At 36.7% G+C, this 19,775-nt stretch overlaps 1 protein-coding gene across 2 annotated transcripts in view; it reads right to left on the reverse strand.

Annotated features, from left to right (window-relative positions):
* Positions 1 to 1,112: 1,112 nt before the first annotated feature.
* The window catches only part of rnf166 (ring finger protein 166), a 30,637-nt gene continuing 11,974 nt past the window's right edge, over positions 1,113 to 19,775 (reverse strand). The window contains exons 2-6 of one of the 2 annotated variants that reach the window (XM_079431828.1): positions 13,395 to 13,551; positions 11,770 to 11,882; positions 6,653 to 6,767; positions 6,282 to 6,389; positions 1,113 to 5,637 (exon numbers count right to left, since the gene is read on the reverse strand). In XM_079431828.1, the coding sequence (XP_079287954.1) occupies positions 5,572 to 5,637; positions 6,282 to 6,389; positions 6,653 to 6,767; positions 11,770 to 11,882; positions 13,395 to 13,551 (559 nt within the window). In that variant the 3' untranslated portion in view covers positions 1,113 to 5,571. Of the gene's footprint in view, positions 5,638 to 6,281; positions 6,390 to 6,646; positions 6,768 to 11,769; positions 11,883 to 13,394; positions 13,552 to 19,775 lie in introns of both variants that reach the window. The other variant, XM_079431827.1, reaches the window with a different exon arrangement.

Genomic DNA, 19,775 nt, shown 5'->3' on the forward strand with positions numbered 1-19,775 from the left:
GTTTGAATTAGTTTTTATTTGTTTTGTGATTTTTTTTTTTTTATACAATTTTAGTTCAGTTTTATTTTTTATTATTTTAGTATATCAAGTTTAACCAAATGAATGAGAAATGTTTCCTTGGGAACTAGCTGAAATAAAATAAGTTTGACATTTTTTAATAACTAATTTTTAGTATCATTGGGATACTATTATAATTTTTGTTAATAGTTTGAATTAGTTTTTACTTATGTTTTAATGTTTTCATTTCTGTTTTTATACATTTTTTTATTTCAGTTTTATTTTTTTGTTATTTTAATACATTAAGTTAAATTATCTGAAAATAATAATTTAAAAAAATTAAGATTTTTTAAAATCAATTAAGTTGATATGATTCTTTAGGGTCTTAATGAAAAGTCTATAACATACTTTGGTTAAAATTTCTCAATGGTAGTGTAAAACACCCTTTTTACCGTCAAAACCCGCTCTGCACACAGCAAGGCATTTTAGCGCATGTTTCTTTAAATGCTAATGAGCTCTACTCATCCCGCCCCTCTCTGTGAGGTGAGAGCAGTTCTCATGAGACTGTTTACTTTAGCTTTAGCCGCATTTAGCCAAAGAACTTGCTAACTAGCATGTTATTAGGAAAGGTGATTTGCAATGATTTATAAAAAGAACCTTATACTCACTTCTTCTATAGGTGAGGCAAAGGCTGTTTTCCAAAAAAAGCATGAGAATAATTCCCTGTAAGTAATATATTTGCTGGTTTAGACTGCTATTTGCCATTTTGTATTGAATAAGGCAGATGGGAAAAAGTGATCCTACCATCACCTAAAAAGTGAGTTTACTATAAAGTCAGTTCAAAGTATAAACACATTAATTTTAAACTTACAGTGAAAAGTTTGCCATAATACATATTAAATAACTATTAGCACTTTACAAGGCTGTAACTGCTGAAACTGGTTCTTTTGACTATTAATAGGGTGATAAAAGCTGTTTTGGAACATTGGGAAATGTGGCACAGCTTATAAACATATAATTCCATATTCAAGCTGGGTCCAAATATTTAAACTTTTTAAAAACTAAGGATCCCTTTCATTCCTGTTTGTGGAAAAACTGTGTTTAGACCAAAGGTTAATGCCATTAAAGATGGGTGCATCTGTGTTTTTATTAAGGAGAAAACTGCTACAAATACACTGTGTAAGTATCTTATTAAACCTCAGTCAGTATTACAGCTTCAAAAATGCACACCATCATTAACATCAGCAATGTTATTACTATTATCTCATTATTATGAATGCATAATCACACCGAGCAAACACACAAATGCTGGTCCTGCAGCCACCGGACCACTGGAGGCACCTGAGAGGCTGTGGCGCCCTCTGCCTATGGCAGAATAAAACACAGCTTCTCAGTAAAGTTTCCTGGACAGAAAGTTTCCGCTATGTGGGTGCATTCAATAACATCATTCTCGAGTACTGAGTCCATCACATGTCCATGAGTTCGCCACGTTTCATCCTCAAGCATCCAGTGTTTACTGGTCCAGTAATAAAAAGATGTTACTACAGTTCTGAGCCACTGTTCTCCAATGAGTCCTTGGCCATTCATTAAGTTTCATATACAGACAGACCGTGAGCCATCCATTGTTTGTATATGTTGTTCTGGTGGATAGCCGTCAACCAACATAAGAAATGCAGAAGTTCTCTATGCTTATCTGTGACAGTATGCATTGATGTTACAATACAAAAAGAGTGAAAAATATACATTTTAAGGTCATTCTCAAAGGTATCAGAACTGGAGAGCTGTGTTGTACAATATCAAAAGTTTCACTTTAAAAAAAAAAAACATACTATGCTACAGCTGTGCACATGAATATTGTTTGAGCACTATATTTAGACACTTAAAAAAACTACAACATTGAGTAAAAACATTAGGATACTGGGAAACTCGGTTGTGTTTTTCTACTTTCTCTACTCTTCAATTTCATCTTAAACTTTCAAAACAAGACCAAAAATACTGACATCATGTAAAACCCCAAAAGAAGCCAATGAAAAACACATTGCCATCAATTACAATGAACACATTTTCAGTAGGCAATTCTTGTTTGGAAACTATTGAAAAATTCTTTCTGCTTCGTTTTTACTACTGCGAGGACTTTTTTTGTCATCATTCTTTTGAAAATAATAATAAAATATTACCTATTTCTGAAAATGTTTGATGATTTTTTTTTTACCTGACTTACCCTTTTCATATAACAATGACATGACAAATTATCTGCCTCTTGTAAAATACATTTGGCAGTTAAATAACTGGAACAAAATTCCTACTCAATCATCAAAAGATATTTGAGTTAATTAAAGTGCAATGTTTTTAACATGCATCTTAGCAGAAAAGGTGATTGCACCTTAATCCAAATGTCAACATAAGCCACAAAAAAATGTGGCGGTCTTGCCATTTTATGTACAAACTAACCAAAAAATGAAAAAAGTGATCACTTATACTATGAATGTATAAGCCTCTTAACAGGCCTCTTAATAAATACCAACAAGGACATTCCAACCTTCCCCAGAGCGCCTTACACAATTATAAATGGCCCTGTATTCAGTACAAATGTACATCAAAAGACAAATGACATCCAACACGGTGTCCCAATGAGAGATGACATATTTCCAGAGATGGACTCTAATTTGTCTGTCCGTACTGAAAGTGAAAATGCAAAAACACAAAGCAAATCAGAACAAATTAGATGATTATTCACACTCTAACAGAATTACTAATGAGGCAAAATCTTGAAAATTCTTGTAACTTCAAATAAATCCAAGCTGCAAGGACAAAAACTCTGATTTGCATGGAAGATTTGGTCATGCCATTATGATACAGTGTTATTCTTAAATAAATCAATACAAACTCTACTATGGCTTTTAAGAAAACCATACAGGAAAGATCACTCTAAGTGATTACACATTAAACTTTCTAAATGATTAGAAACTGACAGCAAGATATTTATGGAAGCAAATGACTGTTCGCATCACACAAGTTCATAAAAGTTCCTATCTTCCAAGTCATGGAGAGTCACTCTCATGCTGCAGACCTTTACAGAAATCAAACCGATTTCATTCCTGGCCATTGAGTTTCAGATTAGACAATGAATGATTGTGACACGCTTAACCTTGCTAAAATAACAATAATTCACAAAATGGAGATCAACACAATAGGTCTATTGCGACAGATTAAACAAACACTCATATCAACACAGAAATGAATCAAGTTGAAACATCATCTTATTCTAAAAAACCGTTGGTATCTTTAAAAACAAATGTTTCAAAACAGCCCTAACGGTCTTCCACTCTTTTGCCAAGATCGGCTCTAAATATATCAAACCCACTACACCTGGCAAAGTTATCAAATCTATATCAAATGCGTAATAATGCACCAGCAACAAACAAATCTGCCAAACTAAGCGCAGCACAGAAACGCAGAAGCTTGGAGCACATCATTGTAGATCTGCAACATACACTATGCAGGTACATAAACGCAAATGATTCTCCAAAATGTGTCATAACATACATATCTATTCACAGCAATCCTGTAATGGCAATATAGCAGACATTAGCATAAACTGTTAGAGGCAGTTTTCTTTTGTGTCAGTTTGACAAGAATCTTGTCTGATAATAGTCAATCTGTTTATAGCTAGCTACTTAAAAACGCATCCAGTTTAATAGCACAGAAATTTGAAGGTGACTATCGCATTCTGAGTACTGTGGTTTGTTAACGCCACAGTTATTACACTGTAATAACACCAACATTCCTGAATACTTCCTAGGAAACATGTTTGGTTTTACATATCTTAATACATTGTTTGGTTGTAAATACTGTAAGAGAAATGAAAACAAAAAACATTGACTTTGCGCTATGCTTTGCCATTCACATTTGTGTACCTGTGTAGAGTATGTTTCTCTCATAACGGTCAACTCAAGGTGTATCTCAAAGACATGGTTAGGTTTGACTACAAAGCCTAGATTCCGATCCCTAATGCCCACCCTATCACACCAGTCTCCCCTAAACATCAGTGCTCCTTAACACTGTACATTGCCTTGGATTCAACACTTACAAAGCACAGAAAACCTACCAGTAGTAGTAAAAGACAAAAATTCGAAACGGCGCTCTGAATGACTTTGTGACCAAAGTGTACAACTACACACTCTTCCACTTCCTGTTAGGATGTTCTCAAGTTTCTCCATATTAATGCTGCTTTCAAGTCACATTGGAATAATTGTATTTAGTGGACATGCCTGTCAATACAAGAATCGTGGCGGAAGCTGGTATTGATTATAATACAATGCAGTTGTGAAAATGAATTCACATCGTAATTTTGAATGGAAAAGAGTGCTTTTAAAAAGCAGAGGATGTTAATTCAACTAGCGGGCTAACTAGACCACGCTATTAAACCAATCCTGGGCCAACCGGTGATATTTAAGTGTTCAAAAATTTCACATCATTTTCTGTGGCAGCATAAGAATGATAAAATGTGTGTTAAAAAGCTTCCAATCTTTTATCAGGAAATGATCGAGAGAGAAAGAAACTTTCCCAACGAATCCATTTTATTCCGACCAAATCGCATGAATTCACGTCACATCATAATTAAGATGACAGAACTCGTAAATAAAAATCTCCCAAAGGACTTGAAGTCAGCACTAGTGAGTGATACAGATGAACAGTACCAATGGATACATTAAAAGATAAAACGTTTCAGCACACCTCTAGAAGCTTGCCGTCTTATTATTAGTGCACCATTTAAAACTGAAACTTTTTCCAAAAATATAAATTTTTATCTTATCTGACGCTTCTTAGAAAATATTAGTGTAGCAAGTTAAGAGCAGAGTATGCAGTCCTGTCGGTCGATATTCTGTTATTGAACTATAAAAGAACAACGATACTAGAATTCAGACATGTAGAAAACTGTGACGAGTGCAAATATTCACATCAACTCTTGATTGAAAAGGGCAGATGGTTTTCTGCATTCCATAAATGATGAAATGAGTGATAATGAGGATCAATCTCTCATTCTCTATTCTCTATAGGTATTGCCTAAAGATGAGAGTTCATCACGAGGACAGCCAACCCCAACGTAGTTCACAGCTTCGCTTTAACATGACGCACTGTTCCCTCTGTACTGATTTACACTTCACTGCTGGGGTCTATGTCACATTTAAATAGAAAACAATAGGAAGAACAACAAGAACAAGCATGGGGATATTTATCTATTCCTTTGTCTGACTTTTTGCATACATCAATGTTTTGTTGGTTGATGTTTTGATGGTTACGATAATGATGATGATCGTGATGATAAGCAACCAGAAGTTCCTCCCCTTCAAATTCAGGAAGTGACAACCTTGCTCAAAAGTTATGCAAACTGACAAACAAGCTGTAGAGCTACTTTAAGATCTAGCTTGAGTGTAGCTCAGAAATACAGACCAGAAGAGAGGTAGAGTGAGAGGAAAACAGAGGAACAATGAAAATATTTAGCCTAAAACAAGACAGGTGAGAAGATCCTTCACATGGCTGTGTTTGTGGAACAGAATATATGTCAGACTCTCAGCTCTCAGACAGTGAGAGGGTCAGTGCTGCCTGCAGTGCTGCCTCCTCATCAATACTGTAGTCCTGCATAAGTAGACATAAATACAGAAAAAGAAACAATTAAAAGAAATGCAATTTAAAGAAAATTAAGAACATTTAAAACCATTACAAATATATATATATCTTATAGAAGATGGAGGGATTTGATGGAATGTATGGGTTTCAATCAAGACTTGCAGATATTCTTGTAGACAGGTAAGCTAAACTCAAGTGTTTGCCACATATGCCAGCTCTTGACTGTCAAGTTACAGATACTGTGATGTGCGAAAGGGTGAGAAGAGTGTAAGGGGCATTTGCAAAGTTGGATTGAAAATATGCTTCATTTTTTGTAATTCCACCAGGTGAAACTAGTAGCACGGAAACAGCAAATTTCACCTTGATACAGGTTCATCTATTGCATAAAGAAAACAAATCTCGTTTAGAACAATTACAAAGTTTTGCGCTGTAACATTAATTTAGTTATTAAGTCCATTTTCCTCCCAGATTCTTAATCCCGTAACACATCTGGATGTTTTTAATATGAGGTTCCATTACTGTTTGGATACTGCTTTAGAAGATGGCTGCTTATGTAGTTAGAAAAAAAGCAAGGCAGCTCACATGGTATCAGGAACAGAGCGTTAGAAAACAAAATGAAGAATATCTTTATCTAAAGCTTTTTGCCTTCTTACCACAAATGTATCATAGGAGAATTTGTGCCGGTGTAGAAGATGCTGCAGGAAGTTTGAGCTCTTATAGCTGGGGTCACCCCAAGGCATAGCTGAACATACTGGACATACCTACAAAGAAGAAAAAAACATAACAAAACAGTGTTTACCAGTAAGGACCATGATCAAATCTTGACTTGGTGCTTGATTTAAAACACTGAAATGGCATTTTTCTAAATATCTCCTTTCATGTTCCACAGAGGAACAAATATAACATGCGTTTCAGACTACTTTAGGGTGAATAAATGCTAGAATTTTCTTTTCAGATTATTGTTCCAATTAAGTGGTACTTGGCAACCCTGGAAACTTGAAACTGTAAGGTAACTCACACTCACCACTTTGCTGGGGTCATTGCGATGGTTCTCCATGCAGTGCTTCACTAGTTCCTGTTGGTCCAAGTTGCGAGCGCCACAGTACGGGCACACAAACGTGGAACGGTTTGGAATATTGCTGTTAAAAACAGAATTGTACTGTCTTAACCGTGTGGTCTGATAAACCAATATCAGATCTACACAATTACATAATAAGCAGTAGCTCTGGAGCAAAAGAGTACATAGGCAAATGAACAGAGTTGTGTAATAAACTGATTATCAGTGTTCACATGAATAATGCAAATGTGCAGCCAGAGGGTGTATAACATTGTGTGAATTACTTTCAAATCTATAAGAAATGAGCCAAGAACCTTCTGTTCACATTAGCCATTTGAGGCATTTCTGACCGCCCAGTTTTAACAGCTCCTTCCTTTTCTCTATACAGGGATTTCAAAAAGTTTGGCGATGTTATTTCTATTTAAGTCCAATAAACATTAATACGCCAATGAAATATTATTATTGGGTAACTTGCGTTTGAGGCAAAGTGTGTTCCATTATCCAGCAAACATGAATGCAGCCCACTAAAATTTGTGATTACAATTATTTTCTGCTGTTCTTATTTCAATAAACTAAAAGACCATTCACTTCCAAGAGAAAAGTCAGCAGAGATATTCACAAGACTTAACCAATCAAAATCAAGTTGTTTCAAGAGTGTGACACACTTTGAGTCATTTCCAGGGTTTTATGGGAGCCAGCACTGTTGACTTGTTGCTGTAATTCTTTATTGATGAATAGGTGAATTAGTTTTTTAGATTATGGGTATTGTAACACTTCACTGGGATTTCAGTTTAAATTCTATTTAATTCACTATTTACTTCCAGAAACCGCATTGTCATGCTTTATATTACCAAGAATTACACCTATTACATTAGAATTACATCAATCACATAAAAAATACAAATTAAAACTAATATTATATATTTATAAATAATGTGAAAGTGTCTGACCAGAGACAATTTCTTTCAGGGGAGCTAGATATCTGCCTTTTTAAGAATTCTGCCATGCAGCTCCAATACCCTGATGGTCTGGCAAAGATGTTGGCTTGCTCAGTGGGAGCCTTTTCATATTTGTCTTGCAAAGCCCTATCAGCAAACAGCATGGAAAAGACTTCAACAGACTGAGACATAACTGGATTAATAGATGAGGCTTGGGCAGACAGGCACAGAGGATCTTGAGGTCTCTACCGCTGTCATCATGCCCAGATACTGTTCTATATCTCCAGGTACCAAATAAGTATCACAGAAGACAAAGACTGTATAAATCTGTGCCCACAATCCAAATGCGACTTTATCAAACAGTATCCAGAGGGCAAGTCTGAATCGAACACTCATTCTGTCTACTGAGATGCCTCCAACTGGTCAATTTTTGAAGGAAGTGTATGATATCCCACAACCCTGCTGGTGAAAAAATAAAAATGGTGTCTGAGTATCTGACACAAGATGAAAGAAGTAAATATAATGGTGTAACTACTTTCAATTTAGGACTACAGAGATAAGGATGGTTTTCATTAAAGTTAACATGAAACTTTGAATTGACCTCATATATTTACTTCACAAAATTTGATCAAAAAATAATAACTTGCTCCACCTTAGAAACAACTTTCCTTTTCTGCTGTCAACAAGTCTTTTTTTTTTTTTTTATTCTTCCTTCCAACCCACCCGTGATAAACACTTTTCTCAATAAAAATTAATTTCCAAAACAAAATCTAGTCATGACAAGTCTAGGGGGTGTCTGATAATGACCAAAAAAACAACAACAACTCAATATTTCCTGGGTTTTTGTGTAATGAGAATCGATGATAATTGTGTTTTTGTGTTAGTACACTGTTACTGTCATGGAGAGCTGACTCCTAAAAGCTTTTAATTTTCTGCATGTTTCATAGCAGTGACAGAAGGTTTTCCACTAGGAGGCAATATTACCCCCCTTCAAATTATTTCCAGAGGATTTTTAATGGCAGAAATCTTACTTTTAATCTGTAAATTTAATAAGAGGACACTACAGGGCTGTTATCAATCAGATGATCCACAAAATCCATCTTTGCACTGAAGAAATGTCACAGAAGCTGCATCTGAAGTGGCATTTAGATCTATTTAAACAGACTGTTTAATGCAGCTCAGATATGGCTTGAATGCATTTACTATTGCACAAATAATGTGATGAGATGTGTTGCTCAAAACAGCACTCTTGCTTGTGTGATACTACTTAACTATATCATTTTTATGTAAACAAAGACAAAACCCTGTATATCTTGAATTTTGGTGGCATTCTTCTGGCATTAAAATAGGCTACACGCCACAGTAAAAGCGCACATTCTCGAGGCATGTTTGTGCTTGTGACATAATCGATCATGTCAGGTCGCACATTGCTAAAACAATAATTACGATGTTATCTTACACAGTATACCCACATTTTTTCTTTCTTGATTTGTTCATAAATTCATCGGATTGTGGAAGCAAAATGGGTCGGGAGTGTTGTTTAATACTGAATCTAAAGCCCTCTAAAGCTCACTTGAGTTTGTTCTAGATCATCAGACGTGACATTATGGTGTCTTGGAAAGAATCAAGCTGAACCAGTTTCCTCACCTCCATACAAAACTGCTGTCTGTTAAACCACCAACTCACTGGGCACTGAGACAGAAATGTGTCATAGTGTCACGGACACGCTATTGAACAAGGACTGTTTACAAAAGTAACGATGGTAGGGTGGCATAAAGGTCTGCATTTGTAACGTGGTTCTACAATATTTGTGTGATGCTACCACAAAAAGTACGATAAACAGCCGTGATGCAAGACTTTAGCAGACAGAGACACAGTGGGAATACATCAACATGCTCTGCTTTGAAGAGCGAATTAATTCTTATCCTCCTCTCGCTCTTCCTGTGCTTCAAAGGAAGAGTGAAGCACGACAGAAACGCACACACATAACTCATCCGAATGGACTTTTATCGGATTCCTGTCTGCAAAACTTTCTGTCTGTCTTTAACTGTCAGACATCAGTTTGACACCTCTAGATCTAAGTATACCTACACCGTTAGTGTGTGGGTCTAAAGAGTATCTGTAAAGAATGAAACATGTCCTGGATCCATATTTTAAAGCTTTTTGCTGCATTTTAACTGTTGTCCCAAAGAGCATTGAGTGCTTCAGAGAAGCATGAGTCATAAGGCAGCATTTGCCTAAGAGAGACTTGTGGGATCCTCTGTGTATAAGGCACGATTCAAAAAGACATGATTGATTGAGTCAGTGTGGAAGAACTTGACTGGTCTGCAGAAAGCCAAGTCCTGATCCCAGCTGAACACCTCTGGTGTGACTTTAAATGCAGACCTTGAGCCAAAAACTCGTCTCCAAACACCAATGACTTGTACATAAGGGTACTGTCATTTTAGACACGTCCAAAACTGTTGCAAACGATGGAAATACAATTTTTAAATACATGAATTATGTTTCCATCTTTGTTGCCACAGATTTGTTAGTGTCTTTTTCTGTTCTAAAAAAGGGGGTCCCAACACTTTTGTCCTTATAGTGTCTATACAAGTCGTTGGTGTTTGGTGATGAGTTTTTGGCTCAAGGTCTGCATTTAAAGTCACACCAGAGGAGTTCAGCTGGGATCAGGACTTGGCTTTCTGCAGACCAGTCAAGTTCTTCCACACTGACTCAATCAATCATGTCTTTTTGAACCGTGCCTTATACACAGAGACACTGTCATGTTAGAATAGAAAAGGGTCCTGTCCAAACTGTTGCTATGAGTGAATAATAAAAAATAAAAAAAATACTGTTTTTTTTAATCCAAAACAAATCAAAATAAAAAAGCACTAAAGAATAGAAACAAAATATGTTTGTATTGTGAAGCCTTATAGGACAAGATAATACAAAATTAAAGTAGTAGTATTTTAAGAATAGAAGTCTTTGGCTTCTGAATGGAAGTGACAGTCTTACAAAGTTAACACTAGCACAAATACATACAAAAATATGACGCCTCTTAAATACCATCCTCCTTACATAAAAGGTGTGAAAATTCCACAAAAAACTGCAAAACGTCTGTGGCGTTCAACCTTTCATTCATCACACGTATTTAGCATAACAATAATAAGAACTGTTCTAATAGTTAAAGTAGGCTCCTACTCTATTATCTGACTCATTTATAAGAACAATAAAGTAAATGTTGGTAAAGTGATAGCACCGTTTATTTTGTGTGTATCTAACTTTTACATTCATTCCAGCTTCCCCACTCCCACCTATAAAGAAGAGAGGCACCAAAGCCTAGTGGCCTACACAGCTAATAAGGCCAAAGGAGATGAACACCCTTAATCATTTTATTTTATTTTAGAACCCAAGGTGTCTAGATTTTTGTGAAACTCACATAGAAAAGGAACATTTCTTTTCAAACTTGCACATAGAAATCCCTCTTAAGAGTTAAGAGAAAAGCCATGGAGAAACGCCACCCGTGTTGCTGCATTCCACTGTGTCTGCATGGACTGCTTTTCTTTTGCGTATTTTATAGAAACTGTTCACAGGAGATGAGGCAAATGATAGCATTGCAAGTCAAGACTAAAGCAGATTCATCATTCATTACCTTTCTTTTCATATTGAATCCTGAATTTAGAAAAAAAACCTTGGGTGAATTGTGCAGGCAATAATTTAAAGTAATGATAAATAGCCTAAGTAAATAAATAAATGAAAATGAGCAGGGAAGTAGGCCAAATTAATCACCATGGCCAATACGGGTCTGCACAATTTAGTTGGCAATACCACTAAATATAATCCAAATATTATCATTTTAGTCTCATATTGCTATTATTCTCCTAATGCTATCTCTTTATTGACTTTATTCTAAAAATATTATCACTTTAATCATAACTTTATTGCCATGACCGTAGTTTTTGAACACTACAACTACATCATACTTTTTCATTTAATTTCATTCACTTAACTGATTTACAGACATTAACAGACAAACGCATTTGAAAACCTATGTCTTTCCAAAGTGTGGTCACACTGAGAAAATTGAGGCAATTGATGAAGAGAAAAACAAATTTCCATGATTATGTCAACATGACCTTAAATGATCTGTGGAGCGATGCTTACCTGGGAATGGGTTGTGAGGTGGGGACCACCGGCATGAACTTTGGGCAATTGGCCATCTGTTCCTGAACCTTTGTGCAAGATGAAATATGCGACCGCATTTTGACCAGGGTGACCTGGGATATTCAAAGGGACATAATAATGCAAAGTGAGTAACTTGCACTGTGATTAGAGTGCCCCTATTATGCTTTTTCGGATATTACCTTTCATGTAGTGAGTAATATAATTGTTTGTAAATGTAAAAGGTCTGCAATGATCAAAGTGTATGACAAATGGAGTTATTATTTCTCAAAAGAAAGAACCGATCCTGAACTGCCTGAAACGAGTAATCAGCAATTGAAGACTTCCTTCCATTGCCAACCTATGTAGTTTTGTAACAAATTCGCATAACGCCCAGCATGTGTACTTTGACCTGCCCCCAAACACTGTGGTTGTAGCTAAGGCCTGGAAGATTGTTGAGTTTGTGTTGTTGCAATATCTAGAAGACACTGTGTTCTGCACTGCCAAAGTAAAACCTAGATGCATGTTTTCCCAAAGAATGAGGATATAAAGAGACAGTGGTTGAAATTCATTTTAAAACACAGACACCACAGCAGTATAACTCCAAGCTTTTGCTGTGTTCTCATCATTTACTGATGATATTTAAACAATCTTGCACCTCTGGATCACAACCTATAAGTATGGTTAATAATGTATATATACCGTGTGTTCAAAATGTGTAGTTTTGCATTGTACACAGTTCCACACAGTGCACAGCTTTAGCCCTCTGCTAACCGACAAACTCACATTACTGTATTGAAATATTTCTGCTAATCTTCCCACTATTACCTAAATTTGTGTCAATGAATGCAGACCGTCTGTCATTCTTACTACCTTGAGTAAAAGCGTGGAGCAAGATTTTGGTTTACAAAATCACTAATTCACAACGTAGCGCTTGGCTGACGTATGTACCATTATTGTCTGGGTAAGTTTTTACTATTCAGCAGTCGTTATTGGAGGTGATGCTGCAATGTATATTATTCGATTTTTATTTTTTTTTACCCTGGATGCATGTAACCTATTTTAAAAGATCTCCAAAACATAACTAGAAAGCTTTAAAAAACCATAATAGGGATACTTTAGTACAAATGACACCTTGATTAGGGCATTTAACATTTAACTAAGCAATTATGTACTGTACTGTAAAGAGTGTAAATGTGACCCTTGCTGGTCATGTTCTTAAGTACAGCAGTCATGTTTTGCTGACTTGATAAAACTAAAATATCAAAAAAAAAAAAAAAAAATGCTGTGTCAAATCATGCAAACACAAAACAGTAAGCACAAACACAATAAAAGTGTCCAGTGGTCTTTCTAAACTCGCAATGGCAATCAGGGCATCTCAGTGTGTCAGATTGTATTTACCATTAAACTTTTCCTTTTATTTACCATTAAACTGTCATTGCAGTTTTGAAAGGCTCCTGCGGGAGAGACAGGATGTCGTGCTATAGTGTCCCTGAAGCAAGTTTTAGTGTAAATGCCTTACATAATGACAGCTGCACTGTTCAGAGGAACATGCCTTCTGGTACTATGCCCAGGTTTTTTTTTTTTTTTTTTAATTCATATTTGTTTGCGCAAGCACAAGGACTAACCTTTTTGCTGCACCCTCTACATGGTGCCTTATATGAAGAGAGCTGCTTCTCCACGCTGGAGGATTTGTCCACTTTCTTTGGGTCGAATGGCATGCGGCAGAGTGGACAGAGAGGCGATGTCACCTGCAGACACGGCTGTAGACAGTCCCCACAGAAACTGTGAACACACACAGACAAAAACATATTACAGATCTATTTTAAAGTTGATTTTTTTTCTTATAATTATCTGTTTACAATATTCATCACTATTATGTATTCGTTCTGAAAAGGGACCGATAATTTGCACCAAACAGGTATTTTTGTCAAAACAATTCAAAATATTTAATCCTATACACAGCATCTAAACGAGGAGAAAAAAAATGGCTCAGGTTCCTCATTTAATATAAGTAGGGTTCTTAAAGTGACAGCAGCCTACTGCTATCTGTGTGCGTTTGTCGACCCCAGAGGGTTAATATTCATCAAACAACAAAATAAAAAAAGGAAATAACTTACTGCGCTTGACAAATTAACTATTGTACCTTTAATAAGAATGCATTTATATTTAATTCATACAGTGAAGACTGTGCAGCTTTTTATGTTTACATTTGATGATTATTCAATTTCTGCAGTATTTCTTGCCACAAAAAAACTTATTATATTTAAGCTGTATCTTTTTGTATTGTATTTGTCCTATTGTTTGCTTCTTTGTTTTTATTTTTAATGAAAAAAATAACTATATTGTTTCTCATATTGTGAAATATCGCCCACCGCTATTTAGAATGATTTCTGAAAGATCATGTGACACTGAAGACTAAATGAATAGCTGCCAAAAATTCAGCTTTGCTAACATAGAAATAAATAACATTTTAAAATATATTAAAATAGAACACAGTTCCTTTAAATTGTAATAATATCACAATATTAATGTTTTTACTGTATTTTTCATCAATTAAATGCATCCTTGATGAGAATAAGTCTTCTTTTAAAAAAATATAAAAAAAAATGATTCCAAACTTTTGATATGCCTTTGCACGTAATGCAAAAACTCTCAATTTTCAACCTCTTTCCTTTATTCAGCTCATATAGTGAAAACATTGACCACTTTTCATGATCTAGTCAACTCTAAATGCATAATATCAAGTTATGCAGCCTGCCGTTTTCTTCATCAAATACCGTTTCATATAGAAATACATCCCATTACAGAAGTTAAAAAAATATTTTGCAAATGCTATTTCATGTTAACCGTAGAATTTCTATTAAAACATACAAATCCTCTAATGATTAGTTGTAATCCTTTATGCTATTTTTACGATCATGACAATAATCGTATAACATATGGATACCAGCCTTCTGCTAAAAGTAAGATAGCTGCTTTGATCACAACAAAAAGCAAATCATGAATTATCACCATTGTCCCTTTGAGTAAGGCACTTACTTTCATGTTTCTCCAGAAGGACTTGCTCCTGTAATACGTATACTATAAGTGGCACTTGATAAAAGCGTCCACTAAATGTTTAGTAACTGCACAAGCCTCTGAGGAGCACAACAATTTTGAACCACTGAACTCTGGCTGGCAGGCAACATGCCTGTGAATAGCTGAACAAATGCTGATGTATTAGACTATAAGGCATTTAGCCATCACCTTTCAAGCTGGCGTGACTCAGCACGGGGTCCAAATACATGGCAGCATCAGCAAAAAATGGCTGGTGAACTTGCGGTGGCAGCCTTGTCACTTTCTGACGGATGAGACAAGAGTTTATGGGACTGTAAAAGCAATGAATCATTTGGAGTTTTTTCCGCCAGGCTTATGGTACTGTTGAATCCAGGGCCAGGGCCAAACAAGAGCCACTCCATCACTGTCTACACTGAAATGCGGCACTGACTGACTCACGAGGGAACTGGAAGTGAAGGTCAGTTACTAAGTGTAGCGTTGCATCTGCAAATTTCTGAAAAATTCTAAGAGCCGTGTCGTGCTTTAATTAAATAACTGCTTTCTACCCTGTCGAGTTTTGGTCAAATAAACACTGGATGTGTTTTCATTTTTCTGGATTCTTTATGATTTAAATTACATTTATAATCAAAAATGGTGCTAATCAAATAAATGCATACAGATTTAACCATTTCATTAATCTTTTAAAATGTAATTAAATGAAATTTGAACAGTTTCTTGCAGTTTATGTCAAAGTACTCTACAACAGGTTTACAGCTTACATGGAAGAAAAATTGTGATATCCCTTAAAAATAATGTTTTAATAAACTGTTATTATTATTATTTTTAAAAGTATATTCCACTGTACAATACTAAAATATTGTCACAATTTCTTCAAGTTAAACCAAACTTAATTTTTTTCTCAGATCAGCCCTGAAGTTCATAATGAGATGGCAGTTGCTAAAAACACAACAAGCATCACACAAGCTACAGCATGTGTAGTGGGAGTAGACAAAACAGCACTGCTTATTCACACAGAGACACGCAAAACATGCAGATTTCTTTTAGTCTTTTTTGAGATTTAATATTCAAAGACAGCCCATATCATGATTGATTTCAGTGTATAGTCCTACTTGAGTTATTTATCCAAATGTTGCCAAATTCCATGTAATACAGCATTTTTTTATGACTGGATTGCAAAATTCCATCTGTTTTTTCCACATCGTAAATCATAGGCCCTTACACTTTTAATACAGCTTAATACAGTGGTGCCCAATCCTAGTTCCAGAGATCTACCAACCTGCAGAGTTCAGTTCCAAACCTGATCAAACACACCTTGCCTTTATTTAGATAGGACAGTGTAACGACAAGAAGTGAAGTCAGAGAAAGAGGGGGAGGGATCAGGAAAAGCCCACAAGCCAGGATTTGAACTCAGTAAATAAATAAATAAATATAAACAAATCTCAATAATTGGTATTATATTGAACACTGGCACGTCTGCTCTCGAGCTATTACTATTAGCATAGGACACTGAAAAATTCAAGTATTTATGATTTTTTTGTAATCCCATCAAATGTCATTCCCTTTGTGGGAGTTTCACTGAGAGACAGAATTGACCTTGTTTCTAGTTTGAGTGCTGCTGACTCGCTCCTGCTCCATTGTGCTGCTGTTGAGCATTGCAGACATAATGAGAGCAAATGAAAGCAGGTGCTGGTGGTGAGTTGGGCTTGAGGCTGCTTAGGCCTCTACCCATCTGCCGCCTCTTTCCCTACAATCCCTGTTTTTCACTGCTTAAAGCAGTGAAATGGCTGCCCTTCCTCCCTTAGGAGAACTGAGCTTTTTTCATAGCTTTGTAAACAAAGACCAGGAAATCTGATGGTCTGAAATAACAGACAGCTTTCTTTCACAAATGCCATCCTCAAGCTGGAAGAACAAAAGAGACTTCACACAGAGATGTAACCTTCCAATTTCTGTGCATAAAATGACCACATCAACTATGAATTTTCTCACTGACATAACCTACACACACACACACACACACACATATATATATATATATATATATTTATTTATTTATTTATTATTTTTTTTTTAAATCTGCAGCATGTACATACTGTGCAGTATGCAGCATAGATTTACATTTACATGTAGTAATTTGGCAGACGCTTTTATCCAAAGCGACTTACAAAAGCGATTCATCTTGAAGAGGCAATCAGACAGAGGAAGTGCTCGTAACCCAAAGTCTCAGTCATTGTTCAAATAAGTACAAGCTAGTAAGGGAGGGAGAGAAAGATAGAGGGAAAGAGTGAGGTTTTTTTTTTTTTTTTGAGTTTAGGATGAAGTCAAGTACTGCTGAAAGAGATGAGTTTTCAGTTGTTGCTTGAAGATTGACAGGGATCCAGCATTCCGGATAGGGGTGGGAAGATTATTCCACCAGCCAGGAATGGTGAACGAGAATGTTCTGGAGAGTGATTTTGAGCCTCTCTGTGATGGTACCAAAAGGCGTCGCTCACTAGCAGATCTCAGACTTCTGGAGGGGATGTAGGTTCGTAATAGTGAGTGGAAGTAGGAGGGTGCTGAGCCTGTGGTAGTTCTGTATGCAAGCATCAGTGTCTTGAACTTGATGCGAGCTGCCACTGGTAGCCAGTGCAAGGAGATGAAGAGAGGTGTAACATGCGCTCTTTTGGGCTCGTTGAAGATCAGTCATGCTGCTGCATTCTGAATCATTTGTAGAGGTTTGATTGTGTTTGATGGCAGACCAGCCAGAAGAGCATTGCAGTAGTCCAGTCTAAAAACGACAAGGGCCTGGACAAGAAGTTTTGCAGCATGCTTTGTCAGAAAGGGCCTGATCTTTCTGATGTTGTGTAGTGCAAACCTGCAGGATCGAGCAGTCTTTGCAATGTGCTCTTTGAAGGTCAGCTGGTCATCAAAGATTACACCAAGATTTCTGACCGAAGTTGATGGGGTAATCATTGATGAGCCTAACTGAATCGTGAAGTCATGCTGTAGAGTCAGAGTGGCAGGGAAGACAAGAAGTTCCGTCTTTGCCAGGTTGAGCTGTAGGTGATGTTCTTTCATCCATGCCGAGATGTCCGCCAGGCAGCCTGAGATCCGTGCAGCTACCGTTGGGTCATCTGGTTGAAAAGAGAGATAGAGCTGTGTGTCATCGGCGTAGCAGTGATAGGAGAAACCATGTGCATGTATGATGGGACCCAGTGATGTAGTGTATGTGGAGAAGAGGAGGGGTCCAAGAACCGATCCCTGAGGAACTCCAGTGACCAGTTGATGTGGTTTGGATACCTCCCCTCCCCAGGCCACCCTGAAAGATCTACCGGTGAGATAGGATTCAAACCAGCGAAGTGGAATCCCAGTGATGCCCAGTGACGAGAGGGTAGACAGGAGAATCTGATGATTGACAGTGTCAAAAGCAGCAGAAAGATCCAGCAGAATGAGGACTGATGATTTGGAATCGGCCTTTGCAATTCGCAGGGCTTCAGTGACTGAGAGTAGCGCAGTCTCTGTTGAATGGCCACTCCTGAAACCTGACTGTTTAGCATCCAGTTTGTTGTACTGTGAAAGAAACCGTGAGAGCTAGTTGAAGACAACTCGTTCGAGTGTTTTCCCTACGAATGGAAGGAGAGAGACAGGTCTGTAGTTTTCTAAAAGAGAAGTGTTTAATGTAGGTTTTGTGATCAGTGGGGTTACCCGAGCCTGCTTGAATGCTGTGGGGAAGATGCCTGTGAGGAGAGATGTGTTGATAATGTGTGTGAGTGCCGGTAAGAGTGTGGGAGAGATTGTTTGGAGAAGGTGTGAGTGGATTGGGTCCAGAGGACATGTTGTAGGATGGCTGGAGAGGAGAAGTTTTGATACTTCTGCCTCGGTGAGGGGACAGAAGAAGAAGATGGGAGTTAGAGCAGTGGCTGTGGTTGATTGGAGGTCCTGTGGAGTTGAGAACTGGTTACTGATTGATACTGCATTCGCTGCCAATGTGTCTGCTATCTTGGAATGGTCAACAGGACAATGTTCATCACTAACACTTTTTTTTTTTTTAAATGCCACAGCATTGTGCACCTTTGATTGTTATAACCACTGCTTCAAAACAAGTTATACATTGGGATAACCTCTCATAAATGAGAATGTGTTGGCTTGTGGTTTTTATGTAGCTATAACTCAATATGCAATATCAATATGCAGAATTATCTAACATCTTGTGTAACTCATCTGCTAAAGTGTCTTGCAGATATATATATATATATATATATATATATATATATATTTGTGAATAATTATGGTTGCAGACACACTGTCAACATGATATTGAGTGTTTACGATCCAGATTTGGCCATTCTAACATGACGGACGGCTTACATACAGCGGCCCACAGAAACAGCTGCTAATGAGGGATCTATTGTATACTATGCATATGTGTGTGTGTGTGTGTGTATACGCTATATGTAGTCCTCAAGTAATCCATTATGAACAAAGATGATTACTCTATAAGTCAACTATTACCCTCATGTAAGACATCAAAAGATCCATACATTAGATCAGACATTAAATTACTGTAATACTTACTATAAAACCTACTATAAAAATATATTTTAAGGGGTTATTGATGGGTTCTGACAGTTGAAGTGTGTAATTTCTGTCACAAAACAGAATTGGCAAAATAAAGCACGTTTCGGGAGAATCAACCTCGGCACAGTTGTCTCTGTAAGTAGAGGAGGATTGGAGATATTGTCATGTGATGTTGCAATCATGATACGCTGTCATGAAAGTTTACATTCTGCATTTAAATTTTATGTACACTATAATTGCTCACACATATGCAGCCTAACTTTAGGAAGAAATCTAGTGTCCTTGCATACTGTGCATAGTTTTTGTGCTCAAATGTTGATTTAGAATGTTACGAGATGTGGAGGAATTCGGGAGAAGAAAAGAAAGTCATGTTGATTCTCAGAACAAACAAAAAA

Source organism: Barbus barbus (assembly GCF_936440315.1).
Source record: "Barbus barbus genome assembly, chromosome: 2".
Taxonomy (NCBI): Eukaryota; Metazoa; Chordata; class Actinopteri; order Cypriniformes; family Cyprinidae; genus Barbus; species Barbus barbus.